At 31.9% G+C, this 23,329-nt stretch overlaps 1 protein-coding gene across 3 annotated transcripts in view; it reads left to right on the top strand.

Annotated features, from left to right (window-relative positions):
• LOC110031092 overlaps positions 1–23,329 on the top strand; it is a 55,730-nt gene that overhangs the window by 22,707 nt on the left and 9,694 nt on the right. For all 3 annotated transcript variants that reach the window (XM_020734134.1, XM_020734133.1, XM_020734135.1), the window contains exons 4-8: positions 6,704–7,187; positions 7,534–7,584; positions 12,077–12,174; positions 22,784–22,903; positions 23,134–23,223. In XM_020734134.1, the coding sequence (XP_020589793.1) occupies positions 6,704–7,187; positions 7,534–7,584; positions 12,077–12,174; positions 22,784–22,903; positions 23,134–23,223 (843 nt within the window). The remainder of the gene's footprint in view (positions 1–6,703; positions 7,188–7,533; positions 7,585–12,076; positions 12,175–22,783; positions 22,904–23,133; positions 23,224–23,329) is intronic.

Raw genomic sequence — 23,329 nt, 5'->3', positions numbered from 1 at the left:
TGGGGATGTTAATAGTAGAATTCAAGTTGGTTGGTTGAAGTGGAGGAATGCTTTGGGCCTTTTGTGTGATAGAAAAGTATCGCTAAGACTGAAAGGAAAATTTTATAAGACGGTGGTGAGATCTGCAATGCTCTATGGCGTTGAATGTTGGCCTTTAAAAGAGAAGCATAATAATAAGTTAAGTGTTGCTGAGATGAGAATGATTAGGTGGATGAGTGGCTTTACACTTAGAGACAAAATGCAGAATGAATATATTCGTGATAGGGTTGGTGTAGCTCCTGTGAAAGACAAAATTAGAGAAAGTCGTCTTAGAAGATTTGGTCATTTGGTCAGTCATTTTAAACGTCGACCATTAGATGATCCGATTAGGAGAGTAGATGTTTTAAATTCGACTTGTGTTAAGAAAGACAGAGGTAGACCTAGGAAAACTTGGGCTTATTGTGTTAAAAATGATCTTAATTTACTAGAACTAAATGAAAATATGACACTAAATAGGATGCAATGGAGAAAAAGGATTCATGTAGCCGACCACACGTAGTGGGATTAAGGCTTTGTTGTTGTTGTTGTATGAGTGTATATAGAAGATGTGCATAACCAGAAATAAGGTAAATATTAACTTTTTTAATTTATATTCATTTTTGTAGCAGCTCTTTAATTTATTTTTGGTTAATAAAATGTTAATGATAGGAAATTAAAATAGAAAGCATGATTGCAACTTTCCTACCATTTGTTCCCACTTTGGTTAATTCCAAATCCTAGGCCGGACCATGACAAAAGTAGTGTTAGAGAATTGTTTAGGTTTAAGTAATGTGAATCTTATTGAAAGAGCCGATTGAATAATTAACGCAAAACTCTAATATGAAATTTAAGAAAGTTGTAATAAATTATGTAATCATAAATAGAGCAATGACCTGCAAAATTTTGAGGATAAAATTTTTATAAGAGAGATTATAATAACTGAAAAAGTAATAATAATAAAATTGAGAATTTAAGTTAACTCTAATCATGTAATTATGTGAATTGAGACAAATGAATGCACCCAAGAATATATAAGATAGAAGTTCGGTTGGAAATGAATAAGTACCACTTGTTATATACGTGAACACGAATGCCCAAATTCAGATGATGGTTGCAATGACGTAACTAATTTAGGAGTCCAGATCACGGTTTAGTGGAAGTGATACTATTTGTTGTGGATAAGTATTGACTATATTTTATGATTTGTGTCCACCTTTGTTTGAGGCAACTGATTATCCGATTGAAGTGGAGAACTGATTGATGCAGATAGAAAATATATTAGATAGTATGGTATGTCTAAATGAAAGAAGAGTACCTTTAACTACATTTGTGTTGCATGGAGAACCAAAAGGGTGGTGGCGTGGATACTGCAAGGATAAGTTGGGGGACATATCCAACATGATGGTAAACTTGGAGAATTTTCTGGAGCTTTTTAAAGAGTGGTTTGTTCCGTTATCCGCTCGAAGAAAAATGTAGAACAAGCTCATTAAGTTGGTGTAGGAAGAGAAGACAATCATGTAGTATGAAGCATATTCCACTATACTATCAAGGTATGCATCGTAGTTGTTCGACGTTACAGAGAAGTGTTATAGGTTTTCTTTCCTAATTGAAGGGTTCAATCATTCAACTATTGATGCCTTTAGGAATTAATGAATATTCAATGTTGGTAGATCTGGCTAGATGAGTGGAGATTGATCATCATCTCACTCAGAAGCATAAAGATATGCACTTGAGAAAGAGTGGGTGAATGAGAGCATGTGATTTAATCAGAGGGATCTAATGGGAAGTAGCCTAAGTTCAACTCAAGTGGATTCAGTAGTGGCAAGACTCGCAACACCGTAGCCTCATGTGCCAAATGTGGTAGACAATATAAATGTGAATGTTTGATGGGCTCTAGCACATACTATTGATATTATTAGCTTGGTAATATTGTGATATATTATCCATCACTTGGCCAAAAGACCAATGAAGATAAAAAATCAAGTGGAGCTCATTCATCGAAGACTGCATACGGGCAAAGAAAGATACAGTCAATAACTTCATTCTCTACTCCGGGTCAACCATGAAAGCCAGATCGACCTCGAGTTTATGCTCTTACTCATAGTGGCCCTAGAGAATCTATTGTTGTTGATGTTGACGCTAATATGGGCTGACGAGTCTTTTAGTTTCTTTTGTCATCTTAGTTTATCATTTGTCATACATTTTTTTAGTCTTGTATTTCTGAGTATTGCTTTAGTTATGTTATTTTGCTTTAGATATGATGTTATCCTTGTCACATTTTCATGTTTCAATGGATGGGGAGAGATGTAGTCCTCTTATAACAAATCTTTGTTTTATTGTGTCCACTTCTATTCTTATAGTATATTTGGACTTCTTCATAGAAATTTATATGTAGCTCATTTGTATTCTACTTAATGAGAAATGATTTGTGTTTTGTTTATAAATTTGAGGACAAAATTTGTATAAGTTGGGAAGAATATAACGCTTCGTTGTAATGAGTTGTTGAGTGTTTTTGTCTCCTCGACTAATGAATAAGAGGAAGAGAGGAGAAAAAAATAGAGGGAGATGAAATGAGCAGTCGAATGAGCGAAATCGTTCTATAAGTTGATTATCGAGCGCACCTAAGGGGCGATCGATGCGTACTAAGAGAGATAGAGAGAAGATCGAGAGGCAGAGACAAGATTGAGTGTTTTGAACTTTCTGACCGAGGGATTGGAGAGTATCGGCTTCAACAAAAAATGCACCGAGAGCAGTGACGAGTGGCTACCATTTTCGAGCATAGGAGACATCTTCAAGCAGGCGAGGGTGATGATGTCGGAAAGGTCAAAGCTGAGACATGACCGTTCTCTCGTGTGTGAAGAAATAGGTTGCAATATATTGTGACAATGCAATTTGCAGGACTGTCTGTGTGCCCTAGTCGAAGGAGGGGCATGGACGAGCTTCAAGTGGGGGAAGAAGCTTCGTGTGAGAGAGCTAATTCGAGCTTGGTAAGGTTAGTTCTTTTATTTAAGTTATTTTTTTTAATTATAGTGCAAATATTATTTAATTTTATTTAGAACAATAATTAATCATTTAGTTTACTATATTATCAAAATAAAAAAATAAATTAAAGTTAATCAAAAGTCTTATTAAAAATATTGTATTTTAAAAAGAAAATAAAGATATGAAGTTTAAATAAGATACATAAACTATACGATCTTTTATTAATGAAGGAAAAAATATGTTAAATATTAATTTGGAAAATTTAGAATCACTTAATAATAATGCTTAAATTTATTACAGGTTAACCTTCATATTATATAGAATTTATTTAAATTATAAATTTTATTGATTAATATTTAAATGCTAATAAGAATCAAAATAATTAAATTGTGACATAATGCTTATTATTAAAATAACACAGTAAATAATGATACTATTTGAAGAAACAAATTTAAAGATTTAAAATAAAATAATTAATTGTAATGGTAAAATGAAGATAAATTGCTTGTAATCAATAAGATTTAAATCTTAATAAATTAATAATAATATTTTTTTAGATTTTATCTTAGGTTTCTACTGAAGGAAAACTGATAGACATACATGCAAGGGAATCTTTTGAGCTTGAGGTGAGTATTTTTTTATTTCTAAATTATGGTAGTAATATTGTATTTATTTTAAATTACTCGCATTAGAGTGATGTTAGTCAACATGCTTTGATACCACAAATAAAATATAATTATTATGTTTTCATATTCAAATTGTTTATCTAGAAATGAATGTCAAAGCTTTGCATATTACACTTATTTATTACCTATGCATATTATAAAAGAAAGCTATTGAATGATAATTACAATGCAAATGAACTGATTTTTAGTATTCTTATATGTGCATGCTTGGTTGTAATAGAGTTCACTTCTTTATAATATTTGTGGTGGAACGTTAAGATACTCGTGCGCGTATTTGGAAAGAGATATTGATATTGATATTGATGTACTTTAATTGGTATAATTTTAGGTGGTGTTCCTATGACGGTTGTATTTATAATGATATAGATATGAAAATGATATTGTATGACGTAATAAATGTTTTAAAATATATTAATCAATCATATTCATATATATAAATTTTCAAACACTCTTATATTAGTTTATTAAAAGTTTAACTGACGTGCATATTTTTTTGTGTTATTGTAGTTTAAGAGTATGAGTATTCACTGGTTTCTTAACTCATTTTATTTTAAGCTAATATTTTCAGGTTGAAATTGCAAAGTAAAAATGAGTAATAGAGGAGAGAATGTATATTGAAGATGTGGACAACTAGAACTAAGATAAATATCAATTCTTTTAATTTATATTCATTTATGTGGCCGTTCTTTCATTCATTTTTAGTAAATTAAATTCTAATGATAGAAGATAAAAATAAAAAATCATGATTATCACTGTGCGACCGTTTGTTCCTGCCTTGGTTAATTCCAAGCCCTGGATCAGGTTGTGATGATTTTTTATATTGTTTTATCATTATTTTCTTATTATAAGTACTGATTTTCAGTTTATCAATTTTCCTTGCTTGGCATGCTTTATATTTTCTTATTATTTTTTTATGGTTTTTTCCTTGTAATTTTATGGTTTTTGGTTGCAAGTTGTTCTTTCATGAAATGCTTAATGATTTTCTTATAACCATCTTTGAATTAGAGTTTATGCATTATGTGATGATTGCTTTGTGTTTTCCAAAAGCTAACCCTAAGTGTTTGGGATATGGTTAATGATTGATAGTGATAATGATTATGATTTATGGTTTCTAAAGTTTTTTTTTTAAAATTATTTTTTATTTTTTATTTTTTATTATATCCTCTCATTTTTAGAACATCTTGGTAAAGAAGAAAAAAAGGACTTGTTCTGTTTTGTTATTAGTTATACGCCTATTCTTATAAGTTTTTTCTACATGGTTTATATGGCTCTAGTCAGGGTTCATTTGTAAAACTATTAATATAGATGCTTCTATTGGTTGTATTGTCTGGTTAAACAAGCATTTAAATGGATGTTAAGAAAGCACAGCCAATTTGGCTATAATTACTTTAGGTTTGTGAAGCAAATGAATTATAAAGTATTTTTACTTTATTGCCCCAACTTAATCCAAATGTCTAAGAATTAAATTTGCATGAAAATATTTTTCATCAACTTTCACTCAACCAAACTATCCCTAATCCAAACCTTGGATGCATGTTAATCAAAGTCCATTGCTACTATGAATTCTAGGCTAGCAAAATAATACTTTGTATTTGGTGCACGTGATTGGATAATCTTTAAATTTCATTTTACTATTTTATTTACTTATGGTTTATGAGTGTAGCATTGTAAGCTAAAGTAATTAAAAACTGCTTAATCACAGGCGGAGTACATAAAATGGATGAGAAAGGTATAATTATTTGATATGGTTCATGGAGATGCTTTCAAAAGTTAATAGTGAACATATGGTTTTATGCCTTTTCATTCATAAAGGAGATGCTCACGAAAGATTTTCATATGAAAGAAATGCCATATGTTATTTACATATCATGCGCTGTTGTTTGAAAAGACTTCAAATAGGTGAAAAGTTGGAGTAAGGTTGAAATATTTTCAACATTAGCGGAGCGATGAATGCAGAATTTATGTTGCTAACTTTACAGGATGTGAAATAATAGTTATTTGTTGACATCGTTAATAGAATAAATAAGTCTTAAGTATTGTAGGTTTAAATATGTTTAAGGTCATGAATATAGATGATGGCATTTTTATAGATTTAAAGTCGATTAGTTAAAATAATGAATGTTCTATTGGAGCAATGTTCTGCAAGAGAAAGAGAATATGAAAATAATTTTATATGTAATTGCATCGAAACCGGTAAGGTTATATGACTTTTGAGTGTTGGATAGCAAGGAAGTCATTGATTGTCAAATTAAGCGTAGTATAAATAAAATTGCTTAAGTGTACACGTGCTGAACTAGATGGATAAGGTTAAGAATGATTGTTTTAGAAGGATTTTAGGAGCAGATCTTTTTAAGATATTAGTGATAAATAGGCAGTAGATATCGTGCAGGAAAGTAGATAAAATTAATGTTGAACGATTATGAGAAAAGTTATGCATCAAATTAAAAAACAGCATTGTAAAAGTAATGCAAAAAATCGTACTTGATGGGGTTAACATCTTATGCAGTTCTTTGTAAGAATAAATGATAGAGAACTCATGAAGTGAACCAAATTGTTGGGAAGGCTACTGATGCTAATGATTGATTGAATAATTATTGTATTATGTTTTGTAATCTTTGAGCATACCTACTTCTATAAACACTGTCCGTAGCTGATAACTATTCCTACAATTATGCAATTGTTCCAGTACTTTATGCATGGTACTAGATTCAAATGCAATTATGCGAAATACATTTCTGATTGTATAGCGCTAGAAAAACTATCTAGATTTATCTGTTAAGGTGGAACATTTGTATTTTATGCTGTTGTTAGAAAATAATATTATTGTTGATAATATTATTGTTGATTTAAACATAAACAAAAAAAAAAAAAACTTATTTGGGAGACTCTAGAAGTTATTAACTTTCTTTTAGCTGCATGGTAAAGTTAAAACAAGATTACTATATATTGAATTGAGCTATCACCATAGAAGTTTTATTGTTAAGTCGTGCATCCATTAAATTTGTTCTTTTTCTCAGGATGAATTCAAGGATATTGTTGAGTGGCTTAGAGAAAATGCTGCAAATTCACGAAGTAACCTATCTACAAGTTTGCCTAGTGGGGAGGGCAAGGCTGCTAAAACTCCCTCAACTATCCTTGAATCTCGAGATGAAGTTGTGCCTCATAATTTTTCATTGCCAAAATCAATAAGTGAACCCGCTCCTGTTTCACCTTGCAGCCAGGAAAACTCAATTTTTGTATCCACAGACACTGAATCAAACACCAATTTTGATAGAAACCTTGTATCTGACAAAAATGCCATGCCTCCAACTGTTTCAGTTCCGCAGACGTCAAGCTTGTTTTTCAGTACCCAAAGCAGGTTGAGCTCCAATATGAACAATGATTTATCCAAGGAGACCTCATCAACCAGTTTTCCATTTATGCAGAATTCAAGCATATTTTCTAGTTCACATAGTGGGGGTTTCTTTTCCACAAGTGTAACAAAATCACCTATCTTCCCTGGTAAGGCACGTCTCCTTGTGGTCCAGAAAAACCTGCAGTCTTTGTAATTTTCATTTTCTTTTATATTGTATTAATTTGTAAATGGCATGTATCTATCACAGTGTACATGTTTCTCTATATTATTTGTATAGAGAGCACGGCTGTTATTACTTGATGCAATCTCAGCTAGTTTCAAATTGAATCATCTGAATCTATGCATCTTAGCAATAGTGTATTTTCTTCTTTGATTGTGCCATTTTCCTCATGATCACTTTTTTGTTCTTGAAAAATTAATTGCTACTTATTTTAAGGAAAGCATAAAACTAAATAAAATTAATTGCAAAGTCCTTGCTTCTTCACTTTTCAGGCGGTCAGATTTCTGCTCCGCAGAGAGTAGAGACAGGGGATGCACATGAAGGTAAGATATGGAAGCTGTTTTCTTATTTGGAATTCTGTGACTTCACTGCAGTGACATTGGGGCATTACTAAATATTATATGTTATCTTCCTATCGCTTTAGGAAACTGATATCAAAATGCTAATTCTTCCAGAGGATAATTAAGATGGAATTTACAGCTGTTTTGGTTTCTTTGAAGTTTTTAATTTAAACTCATATTTAGATTTAATAGAAGAGTTCTGCCAAAACAAAACTGACTTTTATTGTTTAATGGTTATGTTCATCTAGAATTGCAGTGTAGGTATTTTCAGGGACATGCTCTTTAATGCAGAGAATTCGATTTTATAGCAGCATGATAGTTTTGCCCGTCAATTTTAGGTTTTGTATGCTCTTTACATACTCCACTTTTGTCTTTTCATGAGAACAATATTTTCGTGTGTGAATTCATGGCTAGTTCTGGGAATGCATTTCCTCATCTTCCTATAGTCTATGGAAATAAAAATTGGAGCAATAATTATTGTGCCATCTTACACCTTATCATCAAATCTTTAAGAGGAGATTAACTGTCTCCATTTCTTACATCATATTGTTGTTCCTTGACTTGAACATACTTCTTAACACCATAACTCATTCGACACGCAATTTTGTGCGCACTAGAGTGGGCCTGTTTTAAGACTGAGTAATGAGTTTTAGGGATGACAACAACACTGATTTTGATCATAATAAGAAGGGATTTAGAGGGATGGACGGTTGAGATTTTTTTTTAGGGATGGCAACGAGAGAGGAGAATAATGGTATTGAAAATGACAATTGTTAGCGATTCAGGCATCAGGAAGCATCCCATCCTTGGATCACAATTCTTTCTTGCACTATTGGGTTTTCTTATTTTATGTTATTGCTTTGCCAACATAAGAGCTATGATGCACGAGCACTTCTGTTAAGGAGCAGTGCATTGTCCAGCACCGACATGCCTCTAACACATCTTGGATACGACATAGAATTGTCTGAATTAAATAATATTTAAAAAAAAAAAATGCGTGTGCGACATGCTCGTTTTAAATTAATGAATTAAAAGTTTCTACAAATATGTTTAAACATATATATTTTAAATGTTAAAATTTTATTATTTTTTTATTTTTTTTATTTTTTTATGTAAAAGTCTTATCTTGATTTTTTTTTTTAATTTTTTTTATGTAAAAAAGTCTTATCTCGATGTAATATTAAATAGTGCTCTTTTTTCTATATCATAAATTAAATAATATTTTTGAATTCCTTAGCTTTTGAAAGTTAATGTTATTACATTTTTTTATTATATATTCTTAGTTGTTTATAAATTCTTGTTTATTAAATTTTTATCTATTTTTTATAATTTATATCAGTAATATATACATACACACCACTTTATTCTTATGTATTTACATATCTAACACCTATACTTCAATTTTTACATATATGCCACCTTATATACGAATGACAACGTGTATTTCACATTGAAAAATTAATATAGTGGTAATTTAGATGTAATATGAATGATTTGAGTGATATAAATGTAAAAAAGCTTGGTTGGGTGTTAGATATATAAATACATAGGTATTGAATGGCATTTCTGTAAATGGCCATTTATATTATAATAGTGTTCAACTAGTATCCACATTTTATATTTTTAAAAATAGAAGTGTCACGTGTCTGTATTCTTACGTTTGCATCCATGCATCATAGCATGATAGAAGAAACTCCTTATTTATGTCCTATTTTAAGTACTAACCTATTAATTCTATTCGAATTATCGTTGAATGCTTCCTCATACTTAACCTGACCATAGGGTTGTATATAAGGGCTAGAGGACTGTATTGAAATTTTGGAATAACAACCATTAACATTTGAGGCATTACAAATAGTGCACTATTTTGCTAATGTTTCTTGGAACTATAATGTACGACACATGCTATCACACACTATTTCAAAAGCAACATAAATCAGAAAATCAAAATCAAGAAAAAGTATTAATAATTTAACAATATAAGAGAGAAAAATTCCTAAAAAAATGTCATATAATCAAACACAAGTTCAACAAAATTGATGGTTAACCAAAGGCTATCGAACTTGAAAGCATGATTTAAAAAGTCATTCTAGGCATGGGCCTAGAAGTACACCTTTTCATATGGCGCTAAAGATTTACCTCAAGGCTTATGCCTTTATTGTAAGAGTGAGGCTTATATTTTTTTATTTGAGATGTACATCTAAGGCTTTACGCCTTGAGACATTTGAGGCTACTTCTCAATGTAATGTTTATTAACAAAAATGATAATATAATAAGTATAATCTAATTTATATCGTATTAGAAGTAAATAACGATCAAACTTTTAACGCATCAACTTGCATCATTCAAAAGCACAAAAAACTTATACAGGAAAAAGTCATTGTAGAACACAAAAATTATTTTTATATCACTGGGAATAAGAAAATAGCTTTAGTGGCGAAACATGAGGGAGAAAGAAATGGAGAATTTCATTGCAATGATCAACGATATAAGTGCAAAGAAGAAACAACCATACATCCAAGCCAAGTGCCTTCAGCAATACACCGAATCGTCGCCTCACAACGATCAACTCTCCACGATCTCTTCCACACACAACACTCAACCACTTTCTCATGCAAACACTTTAAAAACTCAAAGGAAAAATCACCCTAGAAGTTCTCTCCCTAAAGGAAGAAAAGAACCCATATGGTTTGCACTAAAACCCTAATTCCTACTGTGGAGAGCCTTCAAAGTCTGCCCAACTCTACTTAGGTCTTGCCCAGACGTTTACCTTTATAGCTCTCACCAAAATCAGAATGAAATTTTTTTGTCAAAATAAGTTTGGTCGCACGGTGGCGTGACCACGCCTGGGATTGGCGTAACCACGATTTGTTTGGCGAGCCATGTCGAATGTTGACGTAACTACGCTAGAACAATAGCAAGGACGACATAATTACACCACATTTAGATGTGGTTATGCGGGCTAGCTCCATAGTACACGTCTTCTTTTTGCTCCATGAAGCACGTTCGACCCCTGTAACCTGCAAAATATCACAAAAACCTTTCACAAGCATAAAATCATAATAAATAGGGAATAAAACACCATAATTCAGGTGGTAAAACAACATAACTCTACCTCATGTCATTCACTACTTTAAAATTCAGTTACATATTTGTAATTTATTTTTTTGTATATTGCTATGTTGTAATGCCTGTTGAGTAACTTTATGAGAGTTGATTATTAATGATCTAAGCTTGTATTTGAATTTTTCGAAAATTTTTCTTTGGCGTGTTTATATTTCTCCAATCTTTATCATGGGAGATCAAGATCACACCATGACCATGGTTATCTGGATGCTTACCTGGATAAGTTAAACAAGGTTGCAATGGTCAGATGGAAGTTGATCGAGTAATTTAAGGTGCGTTTGGGGCGGCGCTATGGTGGCGGTGCGGTGCCATAGTTTTTTTTTTTGACAAAATTGTGTTTTGCCTTCTTTTTCAAAAAACTGTCGCATAAGCTGTGTTTTTCACTTGATCTAACTATGTACGGTGGCTGCTAGAAAGCTGTGATCTGAATTTGTAAAAATCTTTTGTTATAATAGTCATCACAGCTTTTTGAACAACAGCTTCTTATGCAGCAACTTCATATTTGTTTCTTCAAACAACTACAGCTACCCCGAACTGATCCTTACTCAAACTGGCCTTGTGTTTGGGTTATTTGTTGAGTCAACCTGCCTTGTTCAACTGTTTTGTCATTCAATTTGGCCTTAAATTTTTGTACTTAGATTTCTCATGTGATCTTATTCCATTACTTGTGTCGAGACACTGCATTTCTTTTATTTGTGTGCTATTTGCATTCTGATAAAGGATATCTGGATCATGATCACATATTATGAAAATCTAATGTGTTTTTGACTGATAATTTTACTGTCATCCTAACAATGAACTAGTAGTTCGATTGGAGTCATTGTATTTACTTTGGGGCCGTTTGGGATTACTTTGGTTTTGTTTTCATTCTTTATTTTTATTTTGTTTTGTTTATATTTTTACTTGAAATAAAATATATTTGGTATATTATAACATGCATAATTGTTTTTAAAAAAACTCAAAATACTTTTAGATGTTTTGAGCGCTTTTAAAAACAAGCTAATTTGCTTTTCAAAACAAATAATGAAAATAAAAAAAAATTACTAAACAAATGTGTTTTTAAAATAAAATAAAAAATACAAACAAAAAGCCAAAGTGACCACAAAAAAGCCCTTTTTGTTGTTCTGTAGGTGACTAAAGTTTTATTGGGTGATTATGACACTACATGCATTGATCTTACATCTGTTTTCTTCTGCGTGTATAATATTCGTTAATAACTAAGCTCTAAGCTGTGGTAATTTACGGGAGCATGCTTTTATGAACTTGGAAATTGATCTAAAATAGTTTAAGTAGACCGACTAGCTATTTTTTTCTTGTAATTCTATGCGTTTGCATATTGCTTGGACAGAACGTGAATTGGAGCAGCCAAGCAGCCCTTCTCTCCAAAAGATTGAAGAAAAGGGAGTTTCCATTGTGCATGAAGTTAAATGCAAGGTCTACATAAAGGTCAGCATTTTTCTGTCTCCATGAATGAATATTTTGTTATGGCGAACGCTTGGAATCTGGAATTCACACAGTTGTCTGCTAATTCTTCAAGAATAAAGATTTATTATGATACGCTGGAGCATATTTAAATCTATCTTGAAACCTGCTAAAAAGTTATTTGTTATAAGTTCATTAGCAACCTTTTGCAAGATATTTATGTAATTAATTTTAATGCAATTTATTGTGTTTGAACTTATAATTCATAAGTGTTGAAGATATGATTATGCCTCATTAATGTCCAAAGAAATTATAGGAAAAATTTTACCTAAAACGGAATAAACATATTTTGTCGAGTATGGAAACCTTTTGGGTAATCCGAATAGATAATTTTTTTTAGTGTATAGTGAAGTGGAGTACATTTCAATTCAAGGGAAAATGTAAAGGCTAGAGATTCATAATAATTGTACAATACTACCAGCGAGAGGACTTGCGACTCTGTTTGTCCTACTCATTGACATTATAAAATAACTGAATCTTGTTATGTTTCTTTGTAAAAAATTGCTCGTTAACATTTATGTTTCACAACTGTCTCGCAATGAAGATATAATTAACAATTCTCCGACCTTGTTATCGAACTTAATGCACACATAACACAATTGGTTTGTCACAGTGTTGAAATTATTGAAATGTTTAGTCATCAAAGTTTCTTCCACTATCTTCATTTTTAATAAATTTTTCATCTGAAAAATCTTATTTGAAATTGAAGGCTTTTCATAAGTCATTGTCAATGTAATCATGGGATTCATCGTAGTTTTTATAATAACAATGTCGAAAGCAACATACAAGGAAAGTGAAGGACAAATTAAACCTAATATTCTTCGATCAAGCTTTCCCATTTCTCCAGAGTTATAGATTCAGGCTTTTTGGTGATTCCTTCCCGTGGTAGATAAGATTATTTTTTATGCAACAAATCTTTAACTTGTATCTTCCGGAATGCAAATTTCAAACTGTTTAGTTTCTCGACCTTATACCCCTCTTCGTCTGTCATTGCTTCTGCTTGAATTAATATTAGTTGGAAGGCCCTACTTTGATATCACTTGTTTGAACACAGAAACTGGATTCAATCTATTCAAAACCAAATCACAGTGTGGAAAAATACATCGATTTGAGAGATCTGGAATAAAAATTTAACAGAAGCACACAACACAAGAAATCCAAAAATGTATAAAAGATTTAATGTGGAATAACCCTAAGAACGAGAAAAATTTCGGAGCCGTGCCACATAAAAAATTCTACTATTAAATTAGGAGAAATGTACAGATTACACCACACTCGGAGTTCCTCTCTATAAGCCTGGAACTCACCAATGTTCCTCTCTCGATCACATTAGAGCAAATTGGAGAAATCTAACACTGAACTTGTTGCACCACTAACTATGTCCCCTCTTGTTACATGCAATACCGAGAGATACCTTCTTTGTATAGAAATCGTGGAAACCGCTCCTGGAACTGGAGAGGCACTCCTGAATGCTGCCTTTTCACATGCTCTGTTTGGATTTGTTCTTCTGGGGGCTGAATCACCCATTTCGACTTTTGAGTTTTCAATGTCTCTATTTTCAAAGTTTAAAACGAACATATTGCGACGCAATTGTGCCTTTTCAGGACTCACGAGTTCCAATTGCTTTGTTCAGAGAAGGATATGGCGTATGGGCGACCTCCTTGGGTGTTGGATTCTACTATAGGATACTTCTCCAAGTTCAATCAGGCTCCACACACACAAAAATGTATTCCTCCTCTTCAATCATCTAACTTGAATTATATGAATAACATCCACATCTATATCACCATCGCTTTGAACAATAGACTAGATATATTTAAAATGTTCACTCTTTTATTGACTTGATCACCTATTGTTACAACCCCACTACTAGATTTACTACTAAAATTATATTCCATGTATTCAATTTTAGATCTACTAAAATGAAAGTCTTTAGACTTTATAGCTGACCTCCGTAATTCAAGTATTTCATAAACTCTTTCTCTAGTCTTATCCACAAGAAGAATATTATCATAAAAAATATACACCAAAGCACATACTTTTATAAATGTTCAGTGAGAACATTCATAACTAAAATAAAAAGATATGGGCTTAAAGTCGATCTCTAATTTAATCCAACTGAAATAGGAAAATGCTTTGTTAATCCATCTTCTGTTAAAACACAAGTAATAGTTCTAGTATACGTATCTTTAATGACTTGAACAAGTCATATCCACCCCTTTATTTTCTAGAACACTCCAAAGAACTTATCTTGGGACTTTATCAAATTTTTTTTTTAAATCAACAAAAATCATATATAAAATCTCCTTACCTCTGTGTACTTCTCCATCAAACCTCTCAATAAATGTATGATTTCCATAGTAGACTTGTCTGACATAAATCTAATTTAGTTTTAGGAAATCATTGTATCATGTCTTAACTTATGTTCTATTACTCTCCTATAATACTAGTATTTGACACATTAATTTAATTCCTATATAGTTTGCACATTCTCGTGCATCCCATTTATTCTTAAAAATATGCACTGAAATACTCTCTCTCTACTCTTCAGACATCTTTTTAGTTTTGAAATAATATTAAAAATTTTAGTAAGTCAAGAAATTCTTAAGTCTCTTAAACATTTTCCCACTTCTATTGGGATACCATCAAGTCCTATTAATTTTTCATTCTTCATTTTCTTTAAAATTCCTCAACTTTTGTTTTGCAAATGTGGTGGTAAAAATAAAATATTTTATTATTATTAACAATATTAAGATCACTAAAGTTGTTCATATTTTCAAAATATTCTTTGAAAAGTTTATCAAAATATCTCACCGAGCTATGTTACTATTTACTGAATATTCAAGGAAAATTAAATTATCATATTTTTTTATCCATTTTCCTAATTAGTTTTTTCCATTATTCAATATATAACAAGGACAACTAAACACATGAGAATATAAAATTTTGATTTCTTTCCTCTAAATAATTCATTTTAGATTTCTTCTCTAAATAACTCATATGAAGTTTTCCTTAAAACACATCTTAAATTTATTCTATTAATAGCATGCCGTGTTGATTGCTTCAGCCCAAAAATATTTTGATAAATTATATTCATCTAATGGATCTTGCCATCTTGACTAAATTTTATTGTGGAATTCTTGGTGCTGGAAAGATATGTTAAATTTCTTGTTAATCACAAAGTTCTTCGAATTTATAATTAGTAAATTTACCACCATGATCAGTTTGAATTCTATAAATTATATAACATTCATTTTTGTGAATATATCTTGCAAATTCTCCAAAAGCCTCTTAACTTATTTATTAGAACAATTACTCAAGTATATCTAAAATAATCATCGACAATAAAAAGGTCATAATTTTTAACTCAGGCTAGTGGTGCTAATAGGACCAAATAAATCCCATGTGAAGTAGTTCAAGTGATCTAATTGTAGTAATAATATTTTTATTTTGAAGAGATATTTTAGTTTGTTTTACATATTGACATGCATCATATAAATTATCTAAAGTAGAATCCATCTTTAGTTATCAATTACAACATTCATTTTTCTAATCTTATTTAGCGTGTGCATATTGGTATGACCAAAAGCCTCTTAACTTATATTAGAACAATTACTCAAGTATATCTAAAATAATCATCGACAATAAAAAGGTCATAATTTTTAACTCAGGCTAGTGGTGCTAATAGGACCAAATAAATCCCATGTGAAGTAGTTCAAGTGATCTAATTGTAGTAATAATATTTTTATTTTGAAGAGATATTTTAGTTTGTTTTACATATTGACATGCATCATATAAATTATCTAGAGTAGAATCCATCTTTAGTTATCAATTAAAACATTCATTTTTCTAATCTTATTTAGCGTGTGCATATTGGTATGACATAGTCTCCTATGTCACAACTAAGCAGTTTCAAAGCTAGTCTTAAAACATAAATGTTTTAAATTTTCTAAATTATCAGCATCTAACATGTAAACATTATTATGCATATTTCCAACAAGTCAACTGAACCATTTAATTTAATGAAGCAATGTGATGAATACAAAATAATTTATAACATTTATCACATAATTGACTTATACTGAAAATGTTATATTTTAGACCATCAACTAATAAATTTATTTTTATTGTAAATAAGTTTTTATCTATGGAGCAAATTCTAATAACTTTCTTTTTGTTGTTCTCTCTAAGTGTAACATGTCTTCCATCGTATAATTCTAATGATGCAAATCAACGCGATCACTTGTCATATGTCTGGAGCAGCTGTTATCTAGATACCATATACCATCACTGGTTCAATTTTGGAGACATGTTTTTACGAATCAAATCAATTAGTTAGTTTAGGGACTTAGGTATGCTTGGGTCCATTATTAATAAAAAACCTAAAAAAAATGTTGATTTTGCGTAGATGTTTGTACATATTTGGTGCTTTTAACTGCCCATATATGACGAATTTGAATAAGAATGTGCATGTTTTGAATAACAATCTAAAGATTTGTGTTCATGCTTATTATTGTGGTTGCACCACACTTTTGTATTTGCATATGGTCCTTTTGTTTTGTCATAATATTGTGGACGATTCATATGAGTTTATGTATGATTATTCATATTTAATTTACTAAATGATGCATTGATGTGAGAGTGAGATTTGGACATTAAATTTAATTTTAACACAAGTATATTATTTTTAACTTCTAATTTCATAATTAATGCAGAATGATAACATGAAATATTTTGAGATAACACTACTTTTCTTGAATGATTCATGTTCAACTTTTAATTTATTATATTGAGTGTGTGTGTGTGTAATCTTTTTCTAATTTAAGGTGCTTCTTTCTTAATTTTTTGTACTATTACGCAACACATTAAATGCCTCATCTAACTCTTCATAAGATAAATTATTATCACTTACATAGTTTTGGACATCCGTGGAGTTGTTTTCGTAATTCGTCATAAGAAAAATATTTGCCTCTTCCTCTGACTCGGGACAGTGGACTCACTATCTGAATTGCTTTTTTTCTTTTTTATTTTCTTTATTTTTATGCATCTTTTTCTTTTCTCCAATATAAGTTGAACAATCTCATTTCATATGTACGGGCATTTTACAGTTCTAGCATATCACTCCAACTTATTTTTTTTCACATGCATTAGAAGATTTAGTTTTATCCTTCAATTTTTTATTTTCATACTTAATTTTTTCTACTTTGTTTTTTCTTCTTCATTAAATAGATAAATCTTTTTTGAAAGCATTTTCATTTCCTCCTTAATCTCCTCTCATATCTCTAATTCATTGTTTCCTAAATCTTTCTCATAGGTCTCTTGCAACAATATTTTGTTCATGCTCTTTTATAGAACCAAGAAGCTAATCAAGTGGATATATACTTAAATCTCTTGCTTCATTAATAATTGTGAATTTAGCATCACAATCTTTCAGTAAGTGTCTCAAAATTTTATGCATAAGATCTTGGGTTTCGTAAGTTCTACTCAAAGAGTGTAAACCCATTACAATTTTAATGAAACGTGCATATATGTAAGAAATATTTTCGTAGTAGTTCTTACTCATCTGCTAATATATTAATATGTGCATCTCTAACTTCATTTGTGGTTTTATAAGCAATGATAAGCTTATCCCATATTTCTCTTGTAGTTTTAAGTATATATATTCTCATATAATCTTTAGGCTTAATTGCACAAAATAAAATATTTATTGCATTTATCTTGTAGTTTTAAGTATATATGTTCTCATATAGTCATTAGGCTTAAATGCATAAATTAAAATATTTATTGCATTTGCATTAAGTTGATGAAGTTTTGATTTGACATGAGTCCAATTATGAACATATTTTTTTACTTTAATGTTGTTTATCTCTATGGTGGTGCATGATATTATTGTGAAAGTATATATATATATATATATGTATATATGTATGTATATATATATATATATATACATACATATATATACATATATATATATACTTATTCAGTTATCTCACTATGCAGATTATACTCTTATTTTTTCTCGAAAGGTAATTAAAATTGACAACCGTGAAAATTCTGAAGTGGGCTGTCGACTTTGATCCAGAAGAGGAGTCCCCTATCATTCCTGTTTTGATAAAGTTTTCGGGGTTAAAACTACACGTATTCAACTTGGAAATTCTCTACTCCTTAGCAACTGCTTACGGTAAGCCTACGTTTGATAGTCCTCGTTTTCTCTCACCAGATCCTCTGTGACTTGTGTGTTAGTTGAGAGAGATATTACCCAACCAGCTCCGGATGAGGTATGAATCAGATCCAATCACGTTGGGTATTGATAAAAGGTTGAAATAGAATTACACCCTCCATATTGCTCTCATGGTAGTATGTTTGGCCACAGCTCTACTACTTGTTATCGTTTGCATCCTCACTTAAGGTCGGATATTGCTAAAGTTCAACAACCTGTTCAAAAATCTATTCATGCTGAATTGGGGGTGGACGTTTTGCCACCTACCATCTCTGCTGAGGAGGTGCAACCTGACCCTCTTTCCAACACTTTACATACATCTGCTCATCTCCCTGACGCTTTTCCTGATGGGAAAATTTCTGATGATTCTCCTATTCTAACCTTGGTTGTCTCAGATAAAGAATACCATACCATACCCAAGCTCCAAGCTGTTCTACCCCTGGATGCTCCTGCTCTTGAACACTCTACTCCAGCCGTTGGTTTGGAGATAGTACTAGGGCGTCATAACAGACTACACCTGCCCTAGAACCTATTACTGATGTTACTGGTGGCAATCTTACTACTACTTCTCTACCGCCTCACTAGGTCGAGCAAGATGTTAATGTTACTCAAGCACATGAGGTTCATGATGTGCAAGAGCCTGCACCTGTTCGGCCATCCACTGTTCACATAAGTCAATCCTCGGACGAGGAATGACAGATTTACACATCTAGAAGGAAGAAAAATAAAGACCTACTTGAGCTCAAGAATCTGATGGATGATACTTTGGTTATTTCGAGTAATGATACGCACCTCACAAATTTGTTAGTCGGCTCCCTTCCGAGAACTCGAGGCATAGGCAGGACTAAACTGAGTCGTCCCTAGCTTTTTGTTCGCATTGGTGGTTTTTTGTTTTTTTATTTTAAATGTATCTTTTTGTTTATTTTGGATTTTGTGTGTGTTGTATCGTGTGGGTTGTGTGCCTTCTTTTAGGCCCACTCATACAACTTATCTGTATCTTTCCTGTTTCATATATTGCCCTTGGGCTTTTTCAAAAAATAAATAAATAAATAAATATACACACACACACACACGTATATATATATATCACATTTTTTTTGACAATGCAAGAAATGTTCATCCTATTTTTCCAATAGTCCAATGATACATTATCTAAAAGTGGTGGCTTGTGATTGGATTTGCCTTCGGCTCAAGAACCACCACTAGAAAAATTGTGCATCATAAGTAATCTACTGTTAAGTGGTTAAACTAATATTAAGAGCCTTCGTTCTGATACTAATTGAAGGTTAGCTCACACAAAGAGAATGAATGGTGAATTGGTGCATTAAAAATTTTAATTTTCACTTATAATTAAAAGTCATCTTTCTTTTAAACATTTTATCCATTATTTAACTAATAACCTTCATGTAATGAAAATTAGGAAGGAGTTTGGATAGTCATCTTTAACTGTAAGTAGCGCCATTGCTTTAACCCAATTATCAGGAAAAAAAGGTATTGATTGACTCAATCTAAAACTATGATTTGCTTTGCTACATGAAATTTGAGATGTTTAAAATGGAAAATAAAATACTTGATTTACACAATAAGTAAAAATAAATAAATATTGTTTGTGTGCAAGAATAAAATTGAAAGGGGAAAATTCAACGACATTATGAAATGTAAGTTCATATATATTGAAAAGTTGGCAATAGGAATGAATGCGGGGTCATAGTGGATAATAAGTTAAAAGATAAAATTGTTGTGGCAAATAAGATGAGGGAGTCGTTAATTGCTATAAAAAATAATTATTTGCACGACAGTTGAATGTGGTTAGTGCTTACGCTCATTAAGTTGGATTAAAAATAATTTAAAAAATTGTTCAAGTATATAATTTCTGGGAAGTTAGAAGAACACCATCCACAATGAGAAAAATGTTTGAACTATTATAATATATATCTGAGAAAGATAGAATTTTTACTAGAGGTGAGAATTGACATACAAGTTAAAAGTAGAATGGATTTTGAGAAGTCGTTTTTTCTAGCATTTTTTTTATATCTTGTGATAACGAACATACTCTAAGGTGTTAGAGCACTTTAATTATTTATATTTTTTATTTATTATTGAGATGTTAGATCACTTGATTAATTATTAAAATGCAGTTACCAAATCACAAACAAACTTTATTTTATTTTTAATATGAAGGAATGATTTTTTTTTTTTGTTTTGCTATAGTTGTAAGGCTGTTTTTTGGAAAAATTTGATCACATAATATAGTGATGTAGTGCCACACTTTTTGGCTTGTTTTCACAATTGGCATGTTATTTACTGCATGATTTGGACATATCACACCTTTTTTATTCGGTCTCGTGATAACCTATTTTTTTAATTAATTACTTGTACATTCAAAAGGAGGGCTGGGACTGCAGTGAAGTGGATGGAAAATGCGGTCTTGGGTTGAGGCAGCAAGCGAGATGGACAGCAGCAGCGAAGGGGAGGAGTTGTGGCAGTGGTAGAAAGCTGAAATGACAGGGAGGGCCGGACAGCTGGAACAGTAGAAGACAACCGAGAACTGTTGTTTCCAGGTGGTAGCAGCGAGCGGTATTGAAAGCTGCAGTGAGCGGGAATGATGGTGGCAGTGATGGGGATTGCGTGGGACTGCAGGACAACCAATAAAAGGCAATTCCCGGGGATGCCATAGCAATGAACTGCAGGAAGAGTAGCAACGGCGGCTGTTCGGGGGCGGTTGCAACAGGGGGGGGGTGGTCGAGAGCAACATGCGAAGGATTTGGAAGGTCATATGGAAGATAATCACCAGCTTGGGAGAGATACAGTTGGAGCACCACTCAAACCTTCAGATACAACACTTGATGGGAGAAAATGGATGCTGGTGACTGTCTCTAAATAAACTCATGCAAGAATTAAACCTAAAACATCAAAAAAGAAAAATATATAATAAGAGGATGGCAAGGAATGGCCTAGGAGGGTCGGCCGACTCCATCACAATAAAATAATCTAGACTGGTTTGGTCCAAGCACAAAAACTAAGCCCACCTGGTCGCAGGACCACAACATATCGCGGAAACAGGGATTTATACTTTAGCAAGTAGCTCCCGCGGCAATTATATTTTGATCTGCAAAAGTATGGTGGAGTTTGATCTAAAGATGTATAAAAATAAAGCTTTAGATATAAGATACTAATTAGAGTTTGGATGGTTATGCATGATATTGTTATGCTTTTGTTGATTGTGTTTTCTTGGGATATCAAATGAATTGAAAAATCAATGTTTCTAGCATCAACAACAACAACAACAAAGCCTTAATATTACTACGTAGGGTCGGCTACATGAATCCTTTTTTCTCCATTGTGTCCTATGATGCATTTATTAGGTAAAAGGTCGATGCGGGCTTTTGTCCTTTGCCCTAATGATTTATGATAACTCGTCGGATCGCATGACCCTTGTGCCGGCTACACATCATTTGAATATCTACCCTATCAACTTCCGATGGTAGGATGTGGGCCCACCATGGTGGTGACGGGTGACGGAGAATTAGGGTTCGATTCCGGAGAGGGAGCCTGAGAGACGGCTACCACATCCAAGGAAGGCAGCATGCGGGCAAATTACTCAATCCTGACACAGGGAGGTAGTGACAATGAATAATGTTTCTAGCATCAATATTTAAAAATACTGGAGATGCTCAAGATTTTACTAGTTGTACAATAATCAAACTTACGATTCAAACGTTGAAGCTATGGGGTAGAGTAAACCTATATGGACTTAAAAAAATTATATCAGATTTAGAGAATCGGTCTGTTTTTATGGGAAGATTTGAAAGTGTTTTTTTTTTGTTAATAAATTAATGCAGAAGTATAGATAAGCTTTTATTGGTCTTGGAAAGACATCATTGGGTATTATGATGATTAAGTTGGTGCACGTTAAGGAAGCTTGATAGCGCCCTAAGTAGGATTGGAAGTAGTTATGGAGTGGTTTAAGAGTTTCAAAATATAATAGAATTATGTCAAACAAAAATCACTATTAAATCCATTTAATTTTTCTATTGGTTATGGAGATGTATATTAAGGATATTTGAAGTCAAGTATGTTTGTGTATGTTTTTTTGCATATATAATAATTCTCAATTGGCGAGAAACATCTACTAGCGTGTAAGTCATTAATCATTTGATTTCTATACGGCTGATGTAAGGCTTTTTTTGTGGAGAAATTTCTATGTTATCATGATTTTTGAATCCTTGGTTTTCATTAAAAAATCTCTTTTAATTTTCGCTCGCAATTCAGGTTTTGGTGACCTGCTTTATATAATGGTTCGTGGTTCCCAGTTTGTTTTCTAAATTTTCTCTCATTAATTTCACTCAGGACAGTACTGCTGAGAATCAGTGGAAAGATATGGGCACAGGCCACCTCTCCATCAAATGCAAAGAGGGTTCCCCGAAGGCAACAAAAGACTCCAAACCAACCATTATTGTTCGGAATGATGTATGTGCTTTATATTTCTTGCTGGGGAAAAAATGCCACCATTTTAACTTTTAAAAATTGAGATAAACCTTTTACATGCATAGATAAGATAGTATGTATGTAAAAATTGAAGTTTAGGTGTTAGACATGTAAATACATAAGAATCGACTGGTATGTATGTAAATCTTCCTTTTTGTGTTTTAATAACTAGGAAAAAGCCTCTCTTTTGATTTCCAATTACTTGGTTACAGGTTGGAAGAATTTTACTCAACGCTCTCATATATCCTGGCATTAAAGTGAACATTCAAAAGACATCCATTGTCACAATCTTTCACACTGCTGTAAGTATCCTATCTTTCATTTAAACCTGCCCTGCTGAGTAGTATTACTACTACTGTTACTATTATTATTATTTATTATTTTTTAGGGTTTTTTATTTTATTTTTG

The sequence above is a fragment of the Phalaenopsis equestris genome, unplaced genomic scaffold, assembly GCF_001263595.1.
Source record: "Phalaenopsis equestris unplaced genomic scaffold, ASM126359v1 Scaffold000765, whole genome shotgun sequence".
In the NCBI taxonomy this organism is placed as follows: domain Eukaryota; kingdom Viridiplantae; phylum Streptophyta; class Magnoliopsida; order Asparagales; family Orchidaceae; genus Phalaenopsis; species Phalaenopsis equestris.
The sequence above is the reverse complement of the archived record's forward strand: the minus strand, read 5'-3'. Positions and strand labels throughout refer to the sequence as shown.